Raw genomic sequence first — 26,168 nt, 5'->3', positions numbered from 1 at the left:
AAATAAACACGAAGGAAACACCACATGCTTCAATTACACCTAAATCTATCCTCTTGTGGTGGTTCCTTAATGTGGTAGGGACTACTATAATAGAAACCAACTGGATTTTCAAGGGCAAGACACTTTGCCACTAAACAAGATGATGTCATCCTTCCTGATGACGAAGAGGAACGGACGATCAGCTCTGAACACCCTGGACTCAGGCAGCTGCTTTTCTACGATGTTATTTCCTGTTGCAGCAGTGGCCTCCGTGCCCTCCTCAGTGACCTCGATGTAGGACTTATGCATCATTTTGGACACATACAGACGGCCTCCTGAAGCTATACCAGAGAGATCAGCTCTGGATTCATCAAAGATGTCTTTCAGCCCTAGGGCTCTTAAGTGGTGTTTGATTTCATAATTCTTCTCTATCTTGAACTGAGGAAGAAACACCTCAACATACTGAGAGCTCATTTTTCTTGGATTGGTCCACTCCATTAGATTCTGAAAGGTCAGTCTGGTTTCAATCTGTAGGAATATTGAAAAGGCAATTCAATATGCTTAAGGGACAGATAAAACACCAACTACAAAGATAGATGGTTTTCCACAATTATTCTCTTCTGGATATTTGAGTGAAAGTATGTCAATGGGTCCAGAGGATTCTGAAAATGGGAAATTATTAGCACAAATAGTTCAAGCACTCTTTAATAAATCATGTTTAATTTTCTCTGCTATGACAAGGTGTGACTTACTTGTATTTCAAGGCATTTCTTTTCTCTGCCCACATATGAACAAATACAGCCAAAGTGGAACAATGGGCAGGTGAAGGAATTAGGGTAGCAGAGATCATCAGAGGGTGAAAGGAGCTCAGGTCATTTAAGTCAGCATTTCTTGACCATTTCCCATCATGAACGACATAGAAAATGGTAATGTTTGCATAACTTGCCAGAATAACCAATGGAATGGCAGGTGGCCCAAAGCAAGGAGCCCAGAGCTCTAGCTTCCAGAGTTTAGGTCATCAGTACCTACTAGCATAGTCGCCTACACCACTGGGGGGCTTGGATCCAAATACATCTTCCTATTCAACCCATGGGACAACTGAAGTTCAAGACATTGTAGGAAATATGCCAAATTGTATAGCTGGGCACGTCAGTTACATAGCTAGGAGCCCACGGTCCTCTCTCCAGCACCACTGCTGCCCTCAATGATTCCCCAATGGAATTCACCAACTCTTGAATACTGAGAATTGATCAGGGACTAGTACTAGTCCAGATGTACACAGGGAAGATTTTTCGTGTACATTGCTTATAAATTTATATGTAGATATTTATTCTCAAATTCAGTCTTACTGGAATTTTAAAAGCTTTTTACAGTTATCCTTATCAAAGACCTAAATTTGTTTAATCAAATTTTGTCTGATTAAAATTTTATGTGTGTAAATTATCCAGTTTATGGTTAATCTATAATAACTTCTCACTTTGAATTAGAATTATTTCCTAATTTAGCTCACTATAAAGCCAACTTCCCCATTATTTCATTACATAGGATTATATAGGTCTATAGGATAATGTAGGAATAGATTTATACTCATCTGATCTAAACATTATTAGCAAGATCTATTACAGAAAAGAAAAACTTAGACAATAAGTATAAGAACAAATCTATCTTTCATGTTATCTGCCATTTGTTTTATATGGGCTAATTTTTCTGTTATGGTAGATTATTTGAAGTTAAAATAACTGATGTATGCTAAAATCTAATTGTGATAATGATTGTCAAGTGAATTATTGGTTTAATATGAATATCAATATTTTATATTGTCACTTTAGGTTTAACAATAGCAACTTCATGACATTCCTCTTGCTGTTCATTAAAAAAAGGTAATTAAAATGAGACTAAATGAAAATCATTATAATGATTCAGTGGTTTTGTCCATTTAGAAACTGTATTTCTAAAGTTCTAAAATCATGTTTCTAAATCATAGAAAAAGGATGGATAGAAGTTATGCCTCTAGGTATGAGGAGAACTTCTTTATATTCTATGTAGTTTCCCAGTTATTTTACAAGCAAGAGTCATCATTTTACTAATCAAAACACCAAAAAATATTTTAAACTTTAGGTGTAACATTTTAGGGTGGCTGATAGGTGTGTACACCCATACATATTTGTACATATGTATGTATCTATCAGATAAATTGATCAAATTCCATGACCCTCCTTTCCCTGCCCCACATGACTGTTGTATGGATCAAATGAGATAACATAAATGCAGCTCAGAGTACATGGCCTGGCACATAATAGATGTTCAATGAATGGTGTCTATTATTACTTTTGATTGGAAATACAGAGAGGGATGTTGACACCCAGGCTTCTGGGATTTCAGGTCACAGGCTCAGGAGGCTATATGGATAGGCCTGAAAAAAGATCAGGATCTGAGATACGGTGATTCTTCCTCGCTTTTCAGGACTATCACTCTTTGCCTCTTGTACCATGCTGGTCTATTGTCCCAGTCACACCAGTCACAGGGCAGTCCCTAACTTCTGCTTTTCCCAGAGACACAGCAGCTCACATACATTTCAGTGCACAAAGGCCCAGGACTCCAGACCCCACAGTATCATTCCTGCCTGAAAATTGTCTGTTCAAATTCCAATAATACATGAAACACTATTTTCATGGCCAAGTGCAAAGACCTAAACTCATGCCATTTTCTCTCCAAAGCTGAGATCTGAGAGGGTTCCAATTTCATAGCTATTCAACTAAAACTATATTAAACGGAAATAAGTCAATCTCAGTAGTAACAGCACCTGGCACAGAGTAGGTACTCCTTAAATATTTGTCAAATGAATAGGGGTAAATCTCTAATTCTTACAACCCAAAATTGTAAAGTTGATGCATAAAAATACAATCAATAATATCCTAAAAATCTTCTAATTCCCCAATAGCGAAAGTGGCAGTAGCAACTTACTTGGGACAGGTCATTTTCAGGCAGCATAATGAACATGCTTATGCCACCGTGATACTTGAGCTCAAGAACCTGTAGGGGTGGGTCTCTAATGACAGAAAAATTGAACTTCCGTTCTTGATGCATCATGGCGACTGCTTTCCCAGGACACTGAAAGTCAAGTCAGAAAAAATTTTTTATTAATCTACCTTATTTCACTTATAAGAATAGTGTTTCAGTTTTCGTTTGGTTGATCTTGTAGATTTTTCCTGACTTGTTGCCAATAGTGGTTGCAGTGGTTCATGGCTTAGGGGTACAAGCAAAGACTTTGAGATTAACTGCCTGAATTTAAAACTTCCAGCATGTAATTTTGGGCGAGTTACATCACCTTTCTGTGCCTCCCTTTCTTCATCAATATAATGGAGGTAAAACAGTCTCAACTGTGCAGGACTGTTGTAAAGATCATGTGAGTTAATATACTTAGAACTTGGTTCATTTCTTTGCACTTAGCATATTATCTGAAAATGTCTATATAGTAAGCAACAAATAATTATTAAATAGCATTGTAATTAAAAGTGGATGCTATAGATTTTTTATTTTTATAAGACCTCATTCTTTTTTTTTTTTTTTAAGATTTTATTTATTTATTTGACAGAGAGAGAACACAAGCAGGGAGAGTGGGAGAGGGAAAAGCAGGCTTCCTGTTGAGCAGAGAGCCAGATGCATGACTCAATCCCAGGACCCTAGGATCATGCACCAAAGGCAGAAGCTTAACGGCTGAGCCACCAAGGTGTCCCTAAGACCTCATTCTTAAATTGTGTGATTTTGATGGTACAGGTCTGTAATTGACTTCTGACGAAAGAAAAAAAAAATCTATACTGTTCATGGCTATACTTATCACTCATTCAGCGATCTTTGATTTCTACCAGCTCTCACCATTCCTGTATCTAAAAGTTCTGATGTGGAAGAATGCAGAAAGAACAATAAATAAAACTAAATTTAAAAGTTTAATCTGAGTTTCTCTGTTCCAACACAACCTAAGCCAAAGGCAGATGCTTAACCAACTGAGACACCCAGGTCTCCTGGCAAAAAAAAAAAAAAAAAAAAAATCTAAAAAATATTCCCATACCTGGGGAGATTTGAACAGGCAATTTACAGTTTCATTCTTGGTGAAGGCCAGTTCCCACTTGCCTTTGAAGTACACAGCATTCACCAGCACCATTACAGCCGAAGAACTGATGCTACCTCCTCGAAAGATGTTCTTGATTTTGCCTTTTGAAATATAAATGGAGAAAATATGTTAAGTTTTCATGTATTTTTAATTTTTTTTTTAGATTCGTTTATTTATTTGGGAGAGAAGAAGAGAGAGCAGGGGGAGGGGCAGAGGCAGAGGGAGAGATAATCTCAAGTAGACTCCCCACTGAGGATGCCCCCTCCACCCCCACCATCATAGGGCTTGATCTCACCACCCTGAGATCACAGTCTGAGCTGAAATCAAGAAGTGAATGCTTAACCAACTGAGCCACCCAACTGCCCCATTAAAATAATTTTTAAAAAAAGACAAGGTGAACATGATGTTTTCCTTACAACATAATTGTAATAACAATGATACTATAATAATCTATGACCAATTGCTCCTCCAGTACTCTCTGAGCACTTTATGTACAATGTTTGATTTAATCCTCACAAAATCTCTGTGAGGTGAGCACTTTCTTGTGGAGGAAGCTGAAACACAGAGAGATGAAGTAATTCATACAAAATCACACAACAAGAAACTTAGGGCACCAGGATTCTGACCCAGAAAGACAATTCCCAAAGCCCCTCCTTGCTGTTAAGCACCAAACTACCTTTATTGCCTAGACAAGGCCACAGCACTTCAAATATAATTTAACTCCATTCTGTTGGACTAATTTCTTCCTTCCTTCCGCATGAACAAGATTTTGCTGGATGTCAACCCTATTCTCGATACTTGAATCACAACCATGAGAGGCACAGTCCTTGCCATCATTGGGCTCACAGTGCACTGCAGGGGGGCAGCTGTACACATGGGTACCACAGCCACATGCTGAGTGTGCTGTGGGGACACAGATGAGGGGCATCCATCTCAGGCTTGGCCCTCTGCTTGAGCTGATGGCAAGGTGGGAGGTGGAGAGAATCTGCATACAGCAGAGGCTGTTTACCCAAACACATGGAAGCATGGAAGAGCACAGTGTATTTGGAGAAACCCTAAGTCATTCCAATGCGTAGGGAAAGTAGGGTTGGAAAGGTTAGAGGCAGGGGCCAATAATGAAGAGCCCTGAATGTCTGGTAATAATTTTGGGTTATCCTGAAGGCAATGGAAAATAATTGTTCAGGATTCATTGGAATATAAGAAAGGACACGGTCATGATGGGTCAGATTTACCTCTATTTTTTTTTAATATTTTCTGGGATATTTTAATTTTCTTTTTTTTTGAATATTTTATTTTATTTTATTTATTTTTTTATTTGTTAATTTTTTATTTAAGAGGATTGCTTTGGCAGTGTGTGGAGGATGGAGTTGGGGTGGTAGGACTTGGGTGGGTTTGTTGGAATGTTGACAGCATTTTGAAGTGCGCCCTCCAAATGAGTATTGAGAACTAATGCTTATCAAAATAAGAATAATTTTTGAAATATATTTGCATGAAAAAAGAAGGAAGAGAAATGAATAATTGGTCCAGGTGAAAAAAGATATTAGCAATCTGATACCCTTAAAAACCACACACTAAATCGAATTCCACTCAGTTATTAGGAAAAGCAATTACACGGTTCCTCTTTGTTTGTGAATAGTATATTTGAAACATGGCTAATGGTCCAAGTAACCCTCTCCTGAGGTAGTGATGAATGAATAAGCAAAAGAAAACTGGGACACTGTATTCTTGTTCCCAGGACAAGTTGTAGTATGTCAAATGTTTGCAAGTCACATGTTTTTTACTTTTGAGACAGAACCACACTCAGCAAATACTAGTATGTTGTTCAGAGCATAAATCCAAGTCAAGCCTTAAGTAAAGAAATGACTAGGTTTGGGATTAATTGATTAACAAAATAGCAATGAATACATTTCCTTTATTTGTTTTGAACTCAACAAGAACATCTGCTGGAATTCAGTTTTTAGCTGTGTGAAAACACTTACCAATAAAGCAATGTACTTTTTCTGGAAGGTACCACTTTTGTCACATACATTATTTTGATACATGAAGAGGGTTTTAAATGAAAGATAAACAATGCATCTTTTAGAGGAATCAATGATATAAAATATATTTCCCAAATAGTAATTTATGAATGGTCATAATGAAATCAGTATTTGTTTCATAGGCTTGTTTCCCAATCCAATGAGATAATGTAATAGGTAAGATTTCTGAAAAGTATAAAGCATTCAAATTATTAAGATTATTCAGAACCACACTGTGGACAAATACTAAAGCAATTTTCTTTCTTCTTTTATTTAATAATTTATTTAATGTAACCAATAGAACCTAAATATTACCATTCCACCAAATAGTAAATATAAAAAACTATTAAGGATGTTTACATTCTTTACTTCATACTTGACCTATGCAATTAAATGGTCATAAAAATTGCAAAGTCGTCTCTAAAAATATGGGAGATAGAATGTGAAGAAAAAAAATATAAACACAGAGGTGAACATAGACTCCGAACATAACTAGGTCAACTTATTTTTTGTGCATAAAACCAAGGACTAGAATAGAAAATGGGAAAAGGAAGCATTAGTTTTTTGAGGTGCTAGGATTGTGTTAAAAAACATATACCATCAAATTTACCATCTTAACAGATCAGTTGTGTTAACCATATATGCCTTGTGGTATATCACATTTTCAGAACTTACTTCACTTTACAAAACTGAAACTCTAAATACATCAAACAACTCCCCTTCCCACAACAATCCCCAAAGACTGGTAACCACCATTCTTGTTTATTTTTTTTAATTGAAGTATAATTAACATACAGTGTTATATTAAGTTTCAGGTATACAATATAATAATCCAATAATTCTACACATTACTCAGTGCTCATCAAGTTAATTGTACTCACCTATTTCTCCCATTCCCCAACACACCTCGCCTAACCATCTGTTTGTTCTCTGTATTTAAAAGTCGGTTTTTTGTTTGCCTCTTTTTTTCTTTGTTTTGTTTCTTAAATTCCACATGTAAATGAAATATTTGCTTTTCTCTGTCTGACTTATTTCACTTAGCATTATACCCTTTAGGTCTGTCCATTGTTGCAAATGGTAATATCTCATCCTTTTTATGGCTGAGTAATATTCCTATCTATCTATCTATCTATCTATCTATGAGATATATATCACATCTTATTCATCCATTAATCTACTGATGGACATGTGGGATGCTTCCACATCTTGGCTACTGTAAATAACAGTGCAATAACCACAGGCATACATGTATTTTTCAAATCAGTGTTTTTCATTTCCTTTGGATAAATACCTAGTAGTGGAATTACTAGATATTGATATCTAGTAATCTATTGATTACTAGATATTGATAGCTCTGTTTTTAACTTTTGAGGTACCTCCATTATGTTTTCCATAGTGGCTGCACCAATTTGTCTTACCACCAAGAGTGCATGAGAAATATTTAATAACATCAATCATTACTTTGGATTAGGAGGAACTGTTCCTTGCATGTTTTACAAAAGATATCCAGCTCTAAAGTTGGCCATTCTCAGTATTCACATATCACTGGAAAATCTTGTAAAAAAAAAAAAAATAGGGTTGCACTCACCATGTGTTTCATTTTCAATCCATTTATTGATTTTATATCTGGTATCTTCTACATCATTTGTGAAGTCAACTCGTTCCACTTTAGCATTGTATAATTTTTCAGCACACTCAATATAGTTCTATAAATATAAATAAGTACAGTTCTGTAAGTGATACATAGTTCTTGTAGTCACAAGTCATCATTAACTAAGCATATAAAAACTCTGTTTTTCAACTTGTCTCTTCATTTCCACCATTTTACTCAAAGACTCATTCCCCACTCAAAGATGAGGAAATATGGATAGAAATATGAAAATATGGCTGGATAGGTTGCTGGAGAACCTGAAATTGAATTTGCACAGCAAGCACACTATTTGAACCTAAGTTTATCTGAAGTAGATTAGGGGAGGCTAACAGGGATTATGGCTAAAGCCCACTTCCTTGGCTTTAGCACTGTTTTCTCACCATAAGTACTTCAACAGTGTCCTTGCTCATCTCCCTTGCTTGTGTCACCCGCTTCCTACTGAAAGCATTAAGAAGGTTTCCAGGCAACTTCTTGTACTTAAGATAAAGCTCAAGCCCCTGGACCTGGCCTGCATTTGAAAGAAAAAAAAAGAAGTCAAGTTGAAGAAGATGAGCAGAAAAGTAAGGCCCCAAGCAATAGTACACTCAGAGGAGTAAGAGTATCTTTGCACACTCAGGAGACCCACAGGAATTTTGATGACTGAAGCACGTGGTGAAAGGGGAAAATGGAGGACAGGAGCCAGGACAGAGGAAGAGCATGAGTGTCTTGTTTCCCTGGAAAAGGAGCTTTCATTTTATTTTAGGAAGAGTTATTAAAAGGATTTAAACAGGAGAGTAATATAATTAAATATGCATTTCATAAAGGTGACTCTGAAATCAGCATAGGAAAAAAAATGAATGGAAATAGAGGGACTTACTAAAATGTCCTTATAGTTTATCCTTAGGAATATAAAGAGGACCTGAACTGAAGCACTGGCAGTTTCCAGGGCCATGGGGAGGACAAAACAAATTTTAGAGATACACTAAGAAGGTAGAACTAACGCTTTCTTGTCCCCTACCCTTCCCTTTCCTTGTTGAACAGCTGAGACTCAAAGCCATTAGGAGGGGCAAATCTAGGTAGGTACACATCTCAGGGTGGGGAAGACCAGTGTGGCAGAGCTGGATGGATGGCAGAGCTCCATCATGGTGAGGAGAAATTCAACACAAAGTATTAGCAGCCAAAGGAGACAAAGAACACATTGCCTTGTCAGGGAAGCCCAGCTCTGGAATTCAAGCTTAGGCAGAATCCAGAGGCATTCCTGAGGAGGGGTGGCCTCATGCAGGTATTAGATCCTAAATAGTGTGAAGTGGACATTCTTGTGGGGTGTCAAAGCCCCCCAAAAGTGACAGGAACACAGGAACATCTCTGTAGTGGGCAACGACCATGGGATGTGGGAGACTAAGATGAGGGAAGACATATACTCCTAGTATGTGTGTGTATGTGTGTGTGTGTGTGTGTGTGTGTGTGTGTGTATACACACAGCCTAGCATGGAGGGGCAGATCTCTTATGGGATAAAGAAGGTGTTTTCACATTGGGAGGAGCAACAGCATCCATCAGTGATGGGAAATAGGTTACATAGAGGGAGAATGATCAAGCAAGTAAATATGTAAGAATAATACAGCCAGATTTCTCAATGCTGGAGAAGGGAGTTAAATGAACACAGAAAAAGAGAAAAAAAAATGAACCCTATGGTGTTTGATGGAAATTGGAGATATCAGTAGGAACCCATGGGTTTCACTATATTTGGGTAAAAAGATGAACATCGATTTCATATGTGCATGTATTTTCCTAAAAAGGAACTAGGGCTCCTGGAGAAATGGCTGATTCTAGGGCTGAGGCAGGGAAAGAAGATGGGATTGTAAATTCTCATGATGCCAGAAAGAAAGTGCTCAAATGAGGTGGGCATGTCAAACAAATATAGATGTCAATAGAAGGGATAATTTGAGCATGAAAATAATATGATGGATTAACCCTTTGGCTAAAACAAGACACCATGGGTCCATATTATTATAACCAAACAAATAAATATCTTTTAGCAAGAATGAGATCTTTACACAGTCTGAAAGCCATTCCTCACAAGATACTTAACAACAAAGGGAAAAAGAGTAAGTTCACAGCAGAGAAACCCAGCATACATCCCTGTAATCATGTGACCAAAGATGGCAGGACAAGCAGGAGGATAAATCAGAATCCTGCCAGTGTGCCACAGGGATAACACAACAAAAACAAACAGGCTTCGTTGGATGTTTCCATCAAATCTGGTGCAAATGTTAGCTAATACTATGGTAATAATTCTTGCATAATATGTAAGTGAATCAAATCAACATGCTCTATACCTTAAATTTATACTATATTATATATCAATCATAATTCAGAAATGCTGGGAGAAAATAGGACTCTAATCATGAAGACATATCCAAAAAACCCACACTGAAGGGTATTCTAAAATATATCTGGCCTAAAACTGGACACTAAATAATCATCAAAAGTGTCAAGATCATGAAAGTCAAGACAGGCTATGAGCTGTTCCAAACTGAAGGAGACTAAAAGTGAGTCAACAACAGAATATAATGATTGATTCTGAGCTAAGTCCTTTGCTATGAGGGATGATGTTGGGCTGACTGGTGACACCCAAAAGGATCTGAAGATGGGCTGAATGTACACTGTTAACTTCCTGATCTTGATGGTTGTATGGTGACTATGTAGGAGAGTGCCACTGGAGGAATTACATGAAAGTATTCAAACATGATAAAGCATCTTAAATGCTTCAGGAGGAAAGTGTTCTTTCTATAATACTTGGAACTTCTATGTGAGTTTGAAATTATTTCAAATAACTTTTCTTTAAAAGTAGAAGGAAAATCAATTAACGCTTCTTCACTGATCGACAGTGAAGCTCCAGGGAAAGGAAATGTCAAAGTTGATCAAAATACCTGGTAGGTCATTCACTGAAAGAGAACTCAGAGGGAAGAGAATATGTGTGAATAAGAGAGATGCTGTGTTGAAGAACCTGTAAATGCCCACTTGAAGACTGGCAGTAGGCAGGCAGAGAGATGAGCATGACATTGAGGGTGAGGAATGAATGAGCTGTGGAGGTACGGAGGACAACATCAAGTTAAACTTTCTAAGTCAATCATCTCTTCTTAGAAGAGGCCAGAGGGCAGAACCCTAAAGAGCAACAGTATTTCAGAGATGAATAAATGAATAAAGATAAACAAAGGAAAGTGAAATGAAGAGAAGGTAGAAAACCAGGAGAAATCAATGCCGTAGAAACCATGAGAGGAGAAAGTTTCAGAGATCTCCAATAGCACTGAATACTAAAGAGGCAGGTAAGACCCAGACTGCAAAGTGCCCATAGTTTGGTGTCCACTGGAAGCCAATACCTTGGTAAGAGCAGCTTACCTTGGTAAGAGCAGCTTCAGGAGAATGTGGAAAGTAGAAGCTAGTTTGCAATAGATGGAGCAGTGAGAGAGGGTGAAAAAAAATGGATTCTGCCTGTACATATCATCCTTCAAATAGTATTTTTCAAGTTTAGACTGTCAGAGTGAGAAACACAGAAATGGAAAAAGAATCATGGGGTAACTTTAAAAAAAAAAAAAAGGAGAGAAAAACTGAGAAGATGTGTATCTGGAGCACATTTATATGTGATGAAGAAGAAGAAGAAAACAGAGTACCAGAAGTTCAGGAAAAATACAGAAACAGCACCAAGAAACTGGGGGCAAGGGAGGGGGTGAGGTGGCAAGGAGAAATGGAGGACTTATCCATTAAGCAAAGTGTTCCCCCGATATTGAAGGGAAAAGGGAAAGGGAGCAGGGTGTTATTTGGGGTATAGATCTGCTCTGATTGCCTATTTTCTTTGTCAAGTAGAAGACAAGTGGAGATGGAAATTTATTGCTTAAATAGGAAAATAACATTGTTAAAATGTCTACACCGCCTAGAGCAAATCTATACTTTCAATGCCATCCTGATCAAAATTCCACTGGCATTTTTCAAAGAGCTAGAGCAAACAATCCTAAAATTTGTATGAAACCAGAAGGGACCCCGAATTGCTAAGGATATGTTGAAAAAGAAAAACAATACTGGGGGCATCACATTGCCTGATTTCAAGCTTTACTACAAAGCTGTGATCACCAACACAGCATGGTACTGGCACAAGATTAGTGAAACAGAGTAGAGAGCCCAGATATGGACCCTCAACTTTATGGTCAAATAATCTTCGACAAAGTAGGAAAAAAAAAATACAGTGGAAAAAAGACAACCTCTTCAATAAATTGTGCTGGGAAAATTGGAGAGCTATGTGTAGAAGAATGAAACTTGACCATTCTCTTAAACTATACACAAAGATAACTCAAAATGGATAAAAGACCTCAACATGAGGCAGGAATCCATCAGAATCCTAGAGGAGAACATAAGCAGTAACCTCTTTGACATTGGCCACAGCAACTTCTTTCAAGATATGTCTCCAAAGGCAAAGGAAACAAAAGCGAAAATGCACTTTTGGGACTTCAGCAAGATCAAAAGCTGCACAGCAAAGGAAACAGTCAACAAAACAAAGAGGCAACCCATAGAATGGGAGAAGATATTCACAAATGACACTACAGACAAAGGGTTGATATCCAAGATCTATAAAGAACTCCTCAAACTCAACACACAAAAAACAGATAATCACATCAAAAAATGGGCAGAAGACAGACACTTCTCCAAAGATATACAAATGGCTAACAGACACATGAAAAAATATTCAACATCATTAGCCATCAGGGAGATTCAAATCAAAACCACATTGAGATATCCCCTTACACCAGTTAGAATGGTCAAAATAAACGAGACAGTAAACAACATGTGTTGGAGAGGATGCGGAGAAAGGGGAACCCTCTTTTACTCTTACACTGTTGGTGGGAATGTAAGTTGGTGCAGCCACTTTGGAGAACAGTGTGGAGATTCCTTAAGAAATTAACAATAGAGCTTCCCTATGATCCTGCAATTGCACTACAGGGTATTTACCCCAAAGATACAGATGTACTGAAAAGAAGGGCCATCTGTACCCCAATGTTCATAGCAGCAATGGCCACAGTCGCCAAACTGTGGAAAGAACCAAGATGCCCTTCAACAGAAGAATGAATAAAGAAGATATGGTCCATATATACAATGGAGTATTATGCCTCCATCAGAAAGGATGAATACCCAACTTTTGTATCAACATGGATAGGACAGGAAGAGATCATGCTGAGTGAAATAAGTCAAGCAGAGAGAGTCAATTATCATATGGTTTCACTTACTTGTGGAGCATAAGGAATAACACAGAGGACATTGGGAGATGGGCATGAGAAGTGAGTTGGGGGAAATTGGAGGGTGAGATGAACCATGAGAGACTGTGGACTCTGAGAAACAAACTAAAGGTTTTTGAAGGGAGGGGGATGGGGGGAGAGGTGAGCCTGGTGGTGGTGGGTATTAAGGAGGGCACATATTGCATGGAGCACTGGGTGTGGTGATTAAACAATGAATTCTGGGACACTGAAAAGAAATAGAAAAAAAAAAAAAAAGAAAGTGCATTATTCTGAGGCAGATTTGTTTCTACCTACAGAAGAGAAGCTGGAATATAAGACAACTCAAGTCTAGTTTTTTTCTCTTGATACAATTTGTTCCAAGAACTTATATGATGTATTCACCTTTAATAAAGAGACACTGTTGTTTTGTCTCTTAAGAATTCTTCCATTAATTTTAAGAATATCAAATGGTCTATCCAGAGCTAAAATATTCATCCTATGTATATTACAACATGTATTTCCATTTCAGTATTAAAGTAATCCTATTTTAAAAAAGAGAGAGAGAGAGAGAGAAGAAGCTTGAAAGCTTAAAGTGCTTGTGTAGTATGGGAATTCTATTTTTGAGGTGAACACACAAATGGCTATAAAATTTAGGAGCTAAGTCCCAGTGTTGGGTTTTGGGTAGGCGGAGAGCAGTAGGCATGCAGGCAGTCACCTCAGGAACCCAGAGCAGCCATTCTGAGGAGCACAGGGGTGTTACCCTGAGGTCTCAGGTCATCCCAGATGACCCAGACGTCCACCCACCCACCCCACCCAAAGGCAGTGGTGACACCCTGTTACTGCTGTGATTCTGTTAACCAGGGGAAGCAGGATGTGCACTAAAGAAAACCCAGGGCCATTTCCACCAACTCCCATGGCTTCTAGTCCTTACCTGAGCTCCCACAGCACTGGGCCCTTTTCCTGCTCCAGGACCAACTAAACAAATCTAAGGAAGCAGAGATTAGAGCTCCTGGTATAAACCTAGTTGAAACTGATGGTGGCCATAAGGGGTTGCTGGGAAATGGAGAGAAGAGAAGAGCTTTCAGAAACTGGTGAGAGGAATGAGAGAAATTGCTGTGAGCGCCCAGCTGACTGCTGTACAGCATGGAGGACACCTAGCAGGGCTAGGAGCCCGTGGTGTCCTGGTGGTGACCGCACACACCGAGGCTTGGCACAAGTGTCACCTATGGGCCGAGGCACAGCTGCTGAGGGAAGTCAAGGGACTGATCCGGGTGGGGCTATGTTGGGGGAGAGAGAGAGAGCTCATATGTTGAGAGATGATTAGAGACGGAAAAGTTGCATAACTCGATGCAGTTGAAGAACAGGTAGAGCGGGCCTGAAATCATGAGAGAATGAGAAGCATGAAGTGATGTGGCCCCTGACAGGGCAACTCCAGTTGTAGATTGCAGTGGAACAGTTCTGGGTGTTGATGAGTTTCAGGGTGGGGCTTGGGCATTTGTTACTGTCATGGCTGAGGGAGAGAGGGTCAGGAGACTGTAAGGAGGGAAACTGAGCTCACAGCCGGCTGTTACAGGGACACTGAAGTCACCCTCAATGGTGGCAGAGCTTGGGGCAATAGCGAATGAGCTTCACAGAGGTCTGACCAAGACAGATTTAGCACAGATTCAGGGAGGAGAGTGGAGAAAAGTATCAGAGATGGCAGCTGGGTCTTCTCCATACATTTTGTAAAGAAAATGTATACATTATTATTATCTTCCTCAATTCAAATAGACTCCTTCATATTCAAATATGAGTAAAATACTGTTACACAACAAAATGTAGAAAATTTGGAGACGATCTATCTTTGTACTGCACTGACAACTGAAAGGCAAGCCATGCTTTTAATCAAAAGTAGTTTTTAGAATAGCTGTGTTTGTAAATGTCTGGGAGGAAAAACAGTGGCAGCGTCTGTTTTCCATGCTGGTGATTGGATCGCACCTTTCCTGTGCCGGGTGCATACACTGAGTCCCAGATAAAGGAACATGGAAATGTGCTATAAATAGTAACATGACAGACACATCAACTTCCAGGTTAAAAGGGTTAACAGTCCCTCAGGGAGTCCGCAGTACGTGTGGGAAAAGAGACACAAAATGTGGAGTTGAACCTACAAGGTGGCCCTGGAAAGCTTGTGTAGGATTCTTTGGGGAAGATTAAAACACAAAGTGGCCTAGTGCTTCATACCTGGCAGGCTGCCGAAGGGCTTGGGCGCGGTTTAGGAAGGGACAAAGATCTGTGTGGGTGACAGACAGGAGACAGTAATGGTTGGGTGGAGCACAGACAGCTGGCACAGACACAAGTGGAGATCAGCCCAGAGATGTCACGGAAGCAGAGCTTTATGGTCGTCTGACGAGTGGAGAATTACAGGGAGCACCAACACGCCCTGAAAACCATGGCCACTGCAGCTCTGAACAGCGCTAACCAGCTCCTGGCTGTCACCGCGACAGTGGCTGTAACGCACGCGCGGCGCCTGCGAGGAGCCCGGGAGCCTATAGGGTACAGTCTGGGTCTCCCTGGTCTTTGCGTGAACAGAAAGCCACGGGGAGTGAACTGAAAGCCCAGAAACCACCCAGTAACGTGGAAACTTCACCCGCTGACCTCACGCGAGCCAGACTCTGCCTTTGGACCAGCCCAAGCCGCTCCTCCGCCAGCAGCTGGCTGTATCCGCCCATGTCCCCTACCAGGACACTCATGGCCGTCAATGATCCCATGGCAAAGTCACTGTTGGCAGGAGGGGTGAAAGGGCGTGGCTGAGAACAGAGGAGGTGAACTCAGCCCTGGGGATCCACATGGATCCCAGGAGACACAAAGCTCAGAAGAAAAGTGGGTAGACTTTTTTCTCTGCTGCCCACCGACAACCCTAAGTGGGCTGCCTGCTCCTCCCTCCCCATCACTGCCAGAGGACATGGTCTCCTGTTTTGGAGCCTCTCAGTCTGGGGACCCTGAATATGGGGAGTGCTCAGCTCCAGTAAAGCTGTACTCTAGAAACAGGAGAGATGAAATTACAAAGACGTCTGGGAACATAATTAGCAGCTATAAGAAAAAAAAAAAATCACCACTGTATCGCTCTGTAGAAAGACAAAAGCCTTTTGCAGATGATGGGTTGAACTGGGGTCCAGAGTAGAAATAACCTGTGACAGGGGAGGCCACACTTACCTTATGAAAGTCAAACACTTTTTCTGCAAAAAGACCATTGGCGATGTGGAGTTCGTAATCCCTATGGGATGTGTTTATATCAGAGAGAACTCTTTTCAGTTGAGACTGAAGTCCTGGCTGTTATTAAAAAGATGTATAAAAATGTGTTACAGGACTGCAAATATATCCACACTCTTATTTACACATAACATAAAATATGTATATTATACCATGAAAGAACTGAAAAATAATGATGTTTGTAAATTCAGCAACACCACCTCTATTTACAATTTCTTGCCCTTTCTCAAATAGTACCTGTGATCAAAGTTAATTACAAATTTTACTAAAATAGTTAACTTGAGTGCTCACTTCGGCAGCACATATAAAGTAATTAACTTAAGAATAAAATTATTAACAGCAGATAATGAATTTGCTTGCATGTATTCTAAATAATTCATTTTATCAATATAAGTTGGCTGTGAATATCAAAGGATAAAAGCAAAACATTTATTTCCAAACTATCTTGCCAAAATCTGGCCAACACAGAAGTAAAATATTGGTAAGTTAATAATTAACAAGTAAATTACCAAAAACTGTCCTTGAGATGTCACAAGATGGAAATCTGAGAGAGACACATTCCCTTGCTTGGAAGGATGGTAAGCATAATTAAATACATCAGCCCAATAGTGATTTCTCTAAAGTCAGTCTCACAATCTCTTTCCCTGAAAGAACGTGTTGTCTTTACCTGAGCCTGAGAAGAGCTTCCCCATCCCGAGGCTGTGTTGAAGTGAAGCATCTGCAAACAGGGAGTAAGGAAATCAGTTAGCAGGTCCTGCTCGAGGGGAAGGGACCCCACAAAATAAAGGAAAGAAGGGACTCATTGTTAGTGGCTGTGCTTGCATGTGTGTTTCGTAGCAGAAAATAGGTAGCTATTGACTTGGTTAGAACACAGGTCATGACTGTGAGCTACTGACAGAACACACAGGTCATGCATTAGGGAAAGCACCCAGCAGCTGGCAGAGTGAATAAATCTATGGCTACAAAATGAATTGTGTCTACGAATCATTTTGGTTTGCTCACTCTCACGGAGCAATTGAACAATTATTCACTGATTAAACCTGACAAGGATTTAAAAAGTATCAAATGAGCAATTTTATTTGCCCACATGGCAGGCAAGATTAAGGCTAATGATGCAGGCACAAAGATATAAAAGAGAGACAAAGGTACTGGATATCTAAGAAATCCTAAATGAAGCGAAATTGGGACTTGAGAGATGTGAAAACAAAATAAAACAATAAGATCCTACAATTATTTGAAATTAAGTAGTTTTAGGCTTTTCCTTTTCCAGTGTGGCTCTCATAATCCCATTATTCTACTAATTGCTATTCTGCCCAAGCTTTAATTTTCTATTGCACTTTATCTATTATCTATTGCACTTTTAATTTTCCCAGACCCTTATGGCCATGGGATCTGAAACACAAAACGGCCTCTCTACAAGGAAGTGATAAAGGGTGCTACGCAGTGATAATCATTTATGCAGCCATCTGGAGCAAACTGAATGCACACTGACAGAGACAGGTAAGATTTTCTGTAAAGAGATGTAAGTTTTCTTTAAGGGGTCATATGCAGGGGCGCCTGCATGACCCGAAGAGTTAAGAGTCTGCCTTTGGCTCAGGTTATGATCCCAGTGTCCTGGATGGAGTCCCAGGTCGGGCTCCCTGTTCAGCATGGAGTCTGTTTCTCCCTCTCCCTCTGCCGCTCCCCCTGCTTGTGGTCTGTCTTTCTCTCTCTCAAATGAATAAATAAAATCTTTAAAAAAGAGGGGGAGGTCATGTGTGCGATATTTGAACCATACCCCTGGTGGGAGGTAGAAGTAGGGAGAAGAGGAAAAAGGAGCACTCCGACACTGGGTAAAGAAATTACGGATGGGAATCTAATTAAGTCAATGTTAATATTTGTGTGTCTGTGGAGGCTTTCAACTTCAAGACTTCAAGACTTTGGACCCCTAATCCATAGCACCATCTTATTGGCTAGGACGAAATGGAAGAGCTACGTAAGATAGATGAAAACCTATGATGGCAATGAGTGTCATTATTAGTCTTAATAGGTCACAGAGAATTGGAACCTACCTTAATTTCTACATCCTCTTAATCTGAAATAATAATTAACATGAGATGGAGTAAGAGATAAGGCAAAGGCAACAAGGCAAATTTGATATACAAATTAGCAGTCAATTTAAAATTCACTGGTGGGGTCTCTGCAGGCATGGAGGCACCATGCTTCATGCCCCAGATGTCATCCTGTCCCCCAGGTTCGATGCCACTGTGGAATATGAAACATATCAGGTTCCTTTCTCATTTTGCCTTGGTGTTGGATAGACTGGTATTTGGGAATATATGGAGGTACCAGAAACATAAAATATCATGGGACAGTGTCAGGACTCAAAAAATGCTCATTTCGGGGCGCCTGGGTGGCTCAGTGGGTTAAAGCCTCTGCCTTCGGCTCAGGTCATGATCCCGGTGTCCTGGGATCGAGCCCCGCATCGGGCTCTCTGCTCAGCAGGGAGCCTGCTTCCTCCTCTCTCTGCCTGCCTCTCTGCCTACTTGTGATCTCTGTCAAATAAATAAGTAAAATCTTTAAAAAAAAAATGCTAATGTCTTTTCTGAACTAATTCTTGTGGAACCAAGGAAATATTATAAAAATTATATGAATCTCTCTGCTTGACTTATTTCACTCCGCATAATCTCTTCTAGTCCCGTCCATGTTGCTAAAAAGTTGGGTATTCATCCTTTCTGATGGAGGCATCATACTCCATAGTGTATATGGACCACATCTTCCTTATCCATTCGTCCGTTGAAGGGCTTCTTGGTTCTTTCCACAATTTGGCAACCGTGGCCATTGCTGCTATAAACATTGGGGTACAGATGGCCGTTAGAGAGGAGAAGGGAGTTGGGGGAAATTGGAAGGGGAGGTGAACCGTGAGAGACTATGGACTCCAGAAAACAATCTGAGGGGTTTGAATTGGCGAGGGGGTGGGAGGTTGGGGTACCAGGTGGTGGGTATTATAGAGGGCACAGATTGCATGGAGCACTGGGTGTGGTGAAAAAAATAATGAATACTGTTATGCCGAAATTAAATAAAAAAATAAATTTAAAAAAATTATATGAATCCCCAGAAGTCATTCTTGTTAACTTTTTGAAAAAAGCTTTAACGAGTAAAAATATTTAATATTATTCTTTGATCATTTATAATTTTACTCCATTTTGATAATAATCTAGTTGTCTCTTCTGACATTCCTAATTGGCTTTTAGTAAACTGGGCTGGTACAATATTGAGGTAATGCATATTTTTTTTATATTTTCAAAAATTCTAAGATATTACACATTCAATAATAAAACTGCCATGACTAAAGGTGAATAGTGATACTAGTAAATATTCAAATGTAACAGGTATTAAATAAAATATCAAAGGGCATAGTCATCACAATCCAAAATGCCGGCAGTCCTGTGCTCTCGTATCCCCTGACTGACCTTATGAAGGAAAATCAGAATTTCTTTTTCTTGTTCATCACTGATAACATATTCGGATAATGACAAACAAGGAAAATCATGGGCCGTCACAATTTAAAAATTTTAGGCTCTTCGGACAGAAGGTTAAAAAATAAAAAAGATTTTGAATCGTTGCATCCCAGTGGCCTTCCACCTGTGTATTCATGACCAATTACAAAACTATTATGTTTTCTCACAAAAGTGGTAGAATAAGTAACATATTAAAATGATTATTTTTTGAAATATTTTTGGTAAAACCCACTTATTTTAAAGAAAATTCTTATTTGGGTGCCTGGGTGGTTGGACGACTGCCTTCAGCTCGGGTCCTGATTTGGGAGACCTGGGATCGAGTCCCACCCCTAGTTCCCAGCTCCATGGGGAGTCTGCCGCTCCCTCTGACCTCTCCTCTAACGCTCTCTCTCTGTCTCTCTCTCTCTCAAATAAATAAACAAAATCTTAAAAAAAAAAAAGAAAATTCATATTTGTATACCTTCTAAATAACACTGTACTATAAAGACATGATTAAAGATAAAAAAACTATGACATACTTTATTTCAATGAAATGCTATGTGAGAGAAAAGAGAAGAGTAGGTAGCTCAAAGAAAAGAAAAATACATTTGAAAAAGCAGTCCATCAATGTGAGCAGAAGTGTTTCTGTCTGTTGCCAAACTCCTGTTGACCAGAAGGATCACCAAATCATTTTCCGTAAACTATAAAACAAAATCCATGAGGTCACTAATTTAGAAGAGAATAAAAAAAGGTTTCTGGATCTTTGTTTTGCTTGGTTTTGTTTTATATGCAAGGGCCTGGTTTTTAAGCTGTGGAGTTGGGAGAGGTGGTTTGGATAAGAACTTTGAATACTTCATTGTGGCTCTCTGTTTCTGGCCAAGAAGATGTGGATATGCATTTCTTGGAAAACACATTACATCTTCCAACTAGGAGGATGTTCCTGCAGATACATGAGAGGTAATGCCCCATGGGTGTGGGAAGCAGACCTTCCCACTCACTAGCTGCCACCACGGGCCCTGAGGCTCTTGGAAGCAGAGGTACAGGACAGCCTTACAGTGACAGCGACCTTCTCCCTCAAAGGGAAAGGGGGCTTCAGTTGGACCAAATACAAGTATCCAGGAGTGAACATTGAAGGATGAATTGCTGCCTTCTTGATTAAGACAGTTGTTAAGTACTAGATTCGGAAAACATCTGTTTATATAGAATAAGATGGAATGAGAGCCGAAAAGTCAGTCTTGCTTATTTACCCCTGAAATAACACAGCCCTACTGAGATAATCCCTGGGCAACAAACAGCAAAGGAGAAAACTTAAGCAACTCAGGGCTGAGCTATGAATCCTTTAAAACAAAGAGGCGCAACCTTCCCCCCACCCCCACCACCAAATACCACTTTGGCCTAAGGGCCTTTGTAGCAAGCTGTGTTCCTGCCCTTGCTGGAACACCTTATCATTTGGATAAGGACCTTGTTCTCTTTTTACCAGCTTATTCCTTGAAATGATAATGTAGGCTCTGTGCCTATGTTTGGTGTTTCAAGGCTGTGACATATTTTCCAAGTGTTTCAGTCCTAAAAAAATAAATAAGGTAACTTTAAATAAAAAAATTAAAATAAAATAAAAACCATTATGTTAAATTATATTTTATATATTATGTATATATAAAATACATATATTTTATATATTATATACATATGTATATAAAATATATGTATATTCTGGATTTCGATGCTATTGTCCAGTAGTAGAACCAGGGTTTCACTGAGAGTGGGAGACCTGACCTATCTTTATTTATTTATTTATTTATTTGTTTGTTTATTTTTGTGTTAATTTTTTTTCAGCGTAACAGTATTGTTGTTTTTGCACCACACCCAGTGCTCCATGCAATCCGTTCCCTCTCCAATACCCACCACCTGGTTCCCCCAACCTCCTACCCCCACCCCTTCAAAACCCTCAGATCGTTTTTCAGAGAGAACTGACCTATCTTGAGCCAAGAAAATTCAGGACAGGCCCAGAACATCGTGTTGTGAGTTAGCAAAGATTTAGAATCATCTGAAAGGATTGTTAAAAATGACAAGTTTAAAGAGATTTCTATTGGCCCAACTGTGACCATCTTAGCATTGAAAACAAGAACGAACACTGGTCCATGGTAAGGTTTAAGAGAGAAGGATGGATGATGCCATAAATTACAACTAAAGTGACCGAGGCTTGATTTCTCTAAAAATATACATACGTGACCCACAGTGTCAGGTGTCAGGTATTGCAAGGAGAAACTATCTGGGACAGAGTTTGGGGACTGGCGGAGGAGGCTTAACAATTAACTTCCAAGGCGTTTACTGCAGATGACTAAATTTTGTACCAGTGAATCATGTCAATGTTTCTGTGTCTACAGTTGCATTTTTCCCTTTTCCATGTTTCTTATAGGAGGTTACAATAGCAAGAGGTATAAAAAATAACTCAGGAAAGGCACTGATTCCAGTGGTGACGGAAGAGCAGACCTCAGTAAGACAGGCTCTCTGAATCCACTGTGACCTACTTCCGTGAGCGGTTGACCCTTGTCCATCAGGCTGTTGGGCCACAAGGAGACCTTGGGAAATGAATCAGGCAATAGTCCAGGAATGTTCCTAACCCAAAATCATACAATAACAAGTAACTGTACCTTCTGTTGTGTTAAAGGCATGGGGTTTTGTCATAGGTGTGGAGCCTACACATCTTTGTCTAACATATGGAACAGGAACAAGTTTTGAGATACTCATTAAGAGGATACCCCCAAATCAACCCCCATAGTTTATAGGTGAGGATACTGAGGCCCACATGGATGAACTAATTTTTCCAAATCAGAATTTGGATCTGATTTTCTTTTTTTTTTTTAAAGATATTATATATTTATTTGACACAGAGAGAGAGATCAAAAGTAGGCATAGAGGCAGGGGGTAAGCAGGCTCCCTGCTGAGCAGAGAACCTGATGTAGGGCTCAGTCAGGATCCTGAGATCATGACCTGAGCCAAAGGCAAAGGCCTAAACCACTGAGCCACCCAGGCACCCCGGGATCTGATTTTCTAACTCCCAGACCAGTATTTTGTTTCCGTGACACCACGTTGCTTTACTTAGTTCTAAAACATTATGTACTTATACCAATGAATGAATACATTTTTACTGGTTACTAAGTTTTTTTTTTTTCTCCAAAGGATTTATATTTTACACTAACTCTAAAATAAATGAGGCTTTGCAATAATGTACTTTGGGCTGCATTTCAGTTTGGTGGTTTTAAGCCAAATAGTTCTCAACTGTGGGTTGACTCTGCTTCCTGGGCGATCTGGCACTATCTGGGGACATTTTTGATTGTCATGACTGGACAGAGGTACAGTAATGGTATCCAGTGGGAAAAGACCAGGGATGCCGCTAAACCTTCTACAATGCACACCAAAGCCTCTTCATGACAAAGAATTATCTGGCTTAAAATGTCGGTGGGGCTGAGATTTAGAAACCCTGATTTAGAAGATCACCCTGAGTTTGAATCATAGCGCTGACACTTACTAAGATGGCACAGGAACACAAAAATCAGGGTGATAATGCCTACTCCGGAGCTACTGGGAGCAGCCAATAAGATACCCTTAGAGCTTATCCCAGAGCTGTACGCCGATGAAACTTCTAGCAGTCAGCTGTTATCATCTCATTAAAAGTGTTCAATGCACTATGGTTGTGAATCACTCCAGCTCTTGGGAAAATGGTGTCCTGAGACTCTGGTTATTCCTTAGCAACAAATATTCACTGAGCTACCCAGAATGAGAAATGAATTGTCCTAGCTTAGATTATCTGAGCAAACAATCTTCAACAACTGCTTAGTTGTGATGGGTTACAACACAGACAATCTTCCTCTAGTTCTCATTTATAAACTAAAATAATGGGGGAAACCAGGAGGCAGAAAGTGATAACAAAGACCTCCACAGGCAGCCTAAACCTGGGATCTCCCCTGCTACTGAGCTACTACAGTTCTGTGACAGTGTCACTTCCCTGCACAGCCTGGCTCAGGGTAGTATACAAGGGTGAGTTAAAAAGCACTTTCTACACATGCTGGTGACAATGTGATAACCATTCAGTAGGTTACTATTATCTGGAATATACTATTATGACATTGGTGCCCATGTCACTTGTGTTTAAAGTGGGACTTCAGGGGCACCTGGGTGGCTCTGTCTTTAAGCACCTGCCTTGGGCTCAGGTCATGATCCTAGGGTCCTGGGATCAAGCCCTGCATCGGGCTCCCTGCTTGGCAGGAAGCCTGCTTCTCCCTCTCCCACTCCCTCTGCTTGTGTTCCCTCTCTTGCTGTGTCTCTCTCTGTCAAATAAATAAACAAAATCTTCAAAAAATAAATAAATAAAAATAAAGTGGGACTTCACTAGTATCTTCTTGTTGCCCTCCTTTCTCATCTACATCTACTCAGGCAGTGGTTCCCAAGCTTTAGTCCACACCTGGAGAGTTTATTAAACCACAGATTGCTGGGTTCTATCCCCCATGGTTTCTGATTCAGTAAGTCTCAGGTGGGGCCCAACCATTCCCATTTCTAACAAGTTCTCCAGGTGATGGTAATGCTACTGGTCTAGGAAATGCATTTTGAGAAGCACTATACTAAAGAAAAGCATCAAAGCAGTGGTTCTGAGAATATTCCTGTTGTCTCCCATCTCAAAAACAAGTGCTACAAGCAGTATGGGTTCTTCACACCCAGAGAGGGACTCACTGAGATATCTTCATTTACATGGTACCATTGCAGTAGAATGTGCTCTTATAGGAAACAATTTGCCCTAACTGAGGATTGGCAGAAACCATGGGTGGTGGCACAACTGAGACTGACCTTATCAATCTGAGAGACACAGTCACCTCGTGCACCCAAACGGACCAGGGCCAGGGCAGTGAAGATGCTCAGAGAAGAGAAGAACACATTTTCACTTCCTTGATTGTTATCCATCTCTCTGAACAGATTGAAACAAAACTCTGCATTTGCAGCAGCAAGGGAGGCCATTGTGGAATGGAGCGCTGCCTAGAGGACAAAGAGAAATGGAATGAGTGCCAAGTACGTTTTGGGGGCATATGATGGTTTTTCTAGTCTTTGATTTTTGTATTTGAAGCTTCATTTCTTCAATCTTGGCTATAACCACCAAATAACTTAGAACAAAAAGAAAATTTCCTTTGGTCCTTGTTAACAACACTCTAAAGGTCCTTGTTATCCTTGTTAACAACACTCTAAAACTCTGTTGTGCCAACAACGTCACAATACGCTCACTTTTTTTACACTGATATTCTTTGGTGCAGCGTTTCTGTGTTTCTGCCTATGCTCATATTCTCACACTCATATTCTCACTTCTCCTTGACATGACTTTGCTATCATCAGTGGCCTCTGAGTTGCTTTCAACCCCTAAGCAGACACATTTCCGACGTCTACCTTTCATCAAATCACCCCCATTTTCTAAGCTGAAACAGAGCAAAAGAGCTCTTCGCAGTAAAACAAAGAGTACAGCATTAATGGTCTCTTAAAGGGACTATAGTCCGTGCCTTTGCAATCTGTAATTTTAAAAAACATTAACATTTAGAGATTTAATACATAATTTCCTTACTCCTTCTCTCTAGAAGAGCCACCATACATGCATGTGTTTAATGCATGTGTTTAATCAGGCATCCTAACTCTTCTCAGGACTGTCCTAATTTCAAACATTATGCATCTTTGATCCTATATTTATTATTTTCACACCACTTTCTAATTTTTTTGGAATGTAAGTGTGATTAACCATATTATGTATCACAAACATGCACATGACTTTCCAACACAGAGATCTATCTCTTACTGGAGAACCTGAGGTATAATAGCAAATTTAGAATCCAGGATGAAAATGAGATTGTCTTCAAATTCTTGATAATGTTTCTGAAATATAGAGGGTTACCACTACTGCATGGCATTTTTCAGGACTCTACTTTGGTATTTCTTTGCAGAATTTTTCCACAATACTAAACTGATTCCAGTACCACAGTTGGAATTGTCAGAGACTAAATGAATTCCCATGGGTCCTCCAAATTAATCTCCTTGAATACTCTGTGACATTATGCCTAATGTGTGGTGGGTTCCAAGACTCATGGACCCTTAAGAGACCTAGTCTTAAACCCAAACTTGTTGCTAAAAGTTGTATGACCTGGGTTAAGCCTTAACTTCTCTAAGCTCCTAAATTACCTCTTATTCAATAATATGATCAATTTACAACCCCCCCCCCCAAAAAAAATGTCTGCTTCCGCCCTACAGTTGTTAAAGGATGGCATGATGTCCAAGCTCTGGGGAGCAGGATGAGGGCATGGTATAGAAAAGGAAGAATGCCAAAAGAAGAGGGATATGTGGGGTTTCAAAAAATAATATCCTACAGCTGCTATGGTGTTGATTTTGTTGAAGTCACAAAAACTTAA

At 39.7% G+C, this 26,168-nt stretch overlaps 1 protein-coding gene across 2 annotated transcripts; it reads right to left on the bottom strand.

The window, feature by feature from the left end:
- Positions 1–108: 108 nt before the first annotated feature.
- On the bottom strand, positions 109–24,741 carry SERPINB7 (serpin family B member 7). 2 transcript variants are annotated; one of them, XM_059410085.1, is made up of 7 exons: positions 24,574–24,741; positions 16,920–16,970; positions 16,196–16,312; positions 7,697–7,814; positions 4,049–4,191; positions 2,944–3,090; positions 109–507 (listed from the first exon to the last, which is right to left on the bottom strand). In XM_059410085.1, the coding sequence occupies exons 1-7, from the start codon at positions 24,739–24,741 to the stop codon at positions 109–111; spliced, it is 1,143 nt and encodes a 380-aa protein (XP_059266068.1). The 2 variants fall into 2 exon arrangements, with proteins under 2 accessions (XP_059266068.1, XP_059266069.1); XM_059410086.1 differs by lacking the exon at positions 16,920–16,970.
- Positions 24,742–26,168: the final 1,427 nt, after the last annotated feature.

This window comes from Mustela nigripes, chromosome 8, assembly GCF_022355385.1.
Source record: "Mustela nigripes isolate SB6536 chromosome 8, MUSNIG.SB6536, whole genome shotgun sequence".
Lineage (NCBI taxonomy): Eukaryota > Metazoa > Chordata > Mammalia > Carnivora > Mustelidae > Mustela > Mustela nigripes.
Note: the sequence above shows the minus strand (reverse complement) of the source record. Positions and strands in the feature narration are given on the sequence as shown.

Coding starts and splice junctions, on each gene's coding strand:
- SERPINB7 (XM_059410085.1), bottom strand. CDS start 24,741: ATGGCCTCCCTTGCTGCTGCAAATGCAGAGTTTTGTTTCAATCTGTTC. Junction 16,971..24,573: donor GTGTCTCTCAGATTGATAAG/GTCAGTCTCAGT, acceptor CCCTGTTTGCAG/ATGCTTCACTTCAACACAGC. Junction 508..2,943: donor CTGAAAATGACCTGTCCCAA/GTAAGTTGCTAC, acceptor ATATTCCTACAG/ATTGAAACCAGACTGACCTT.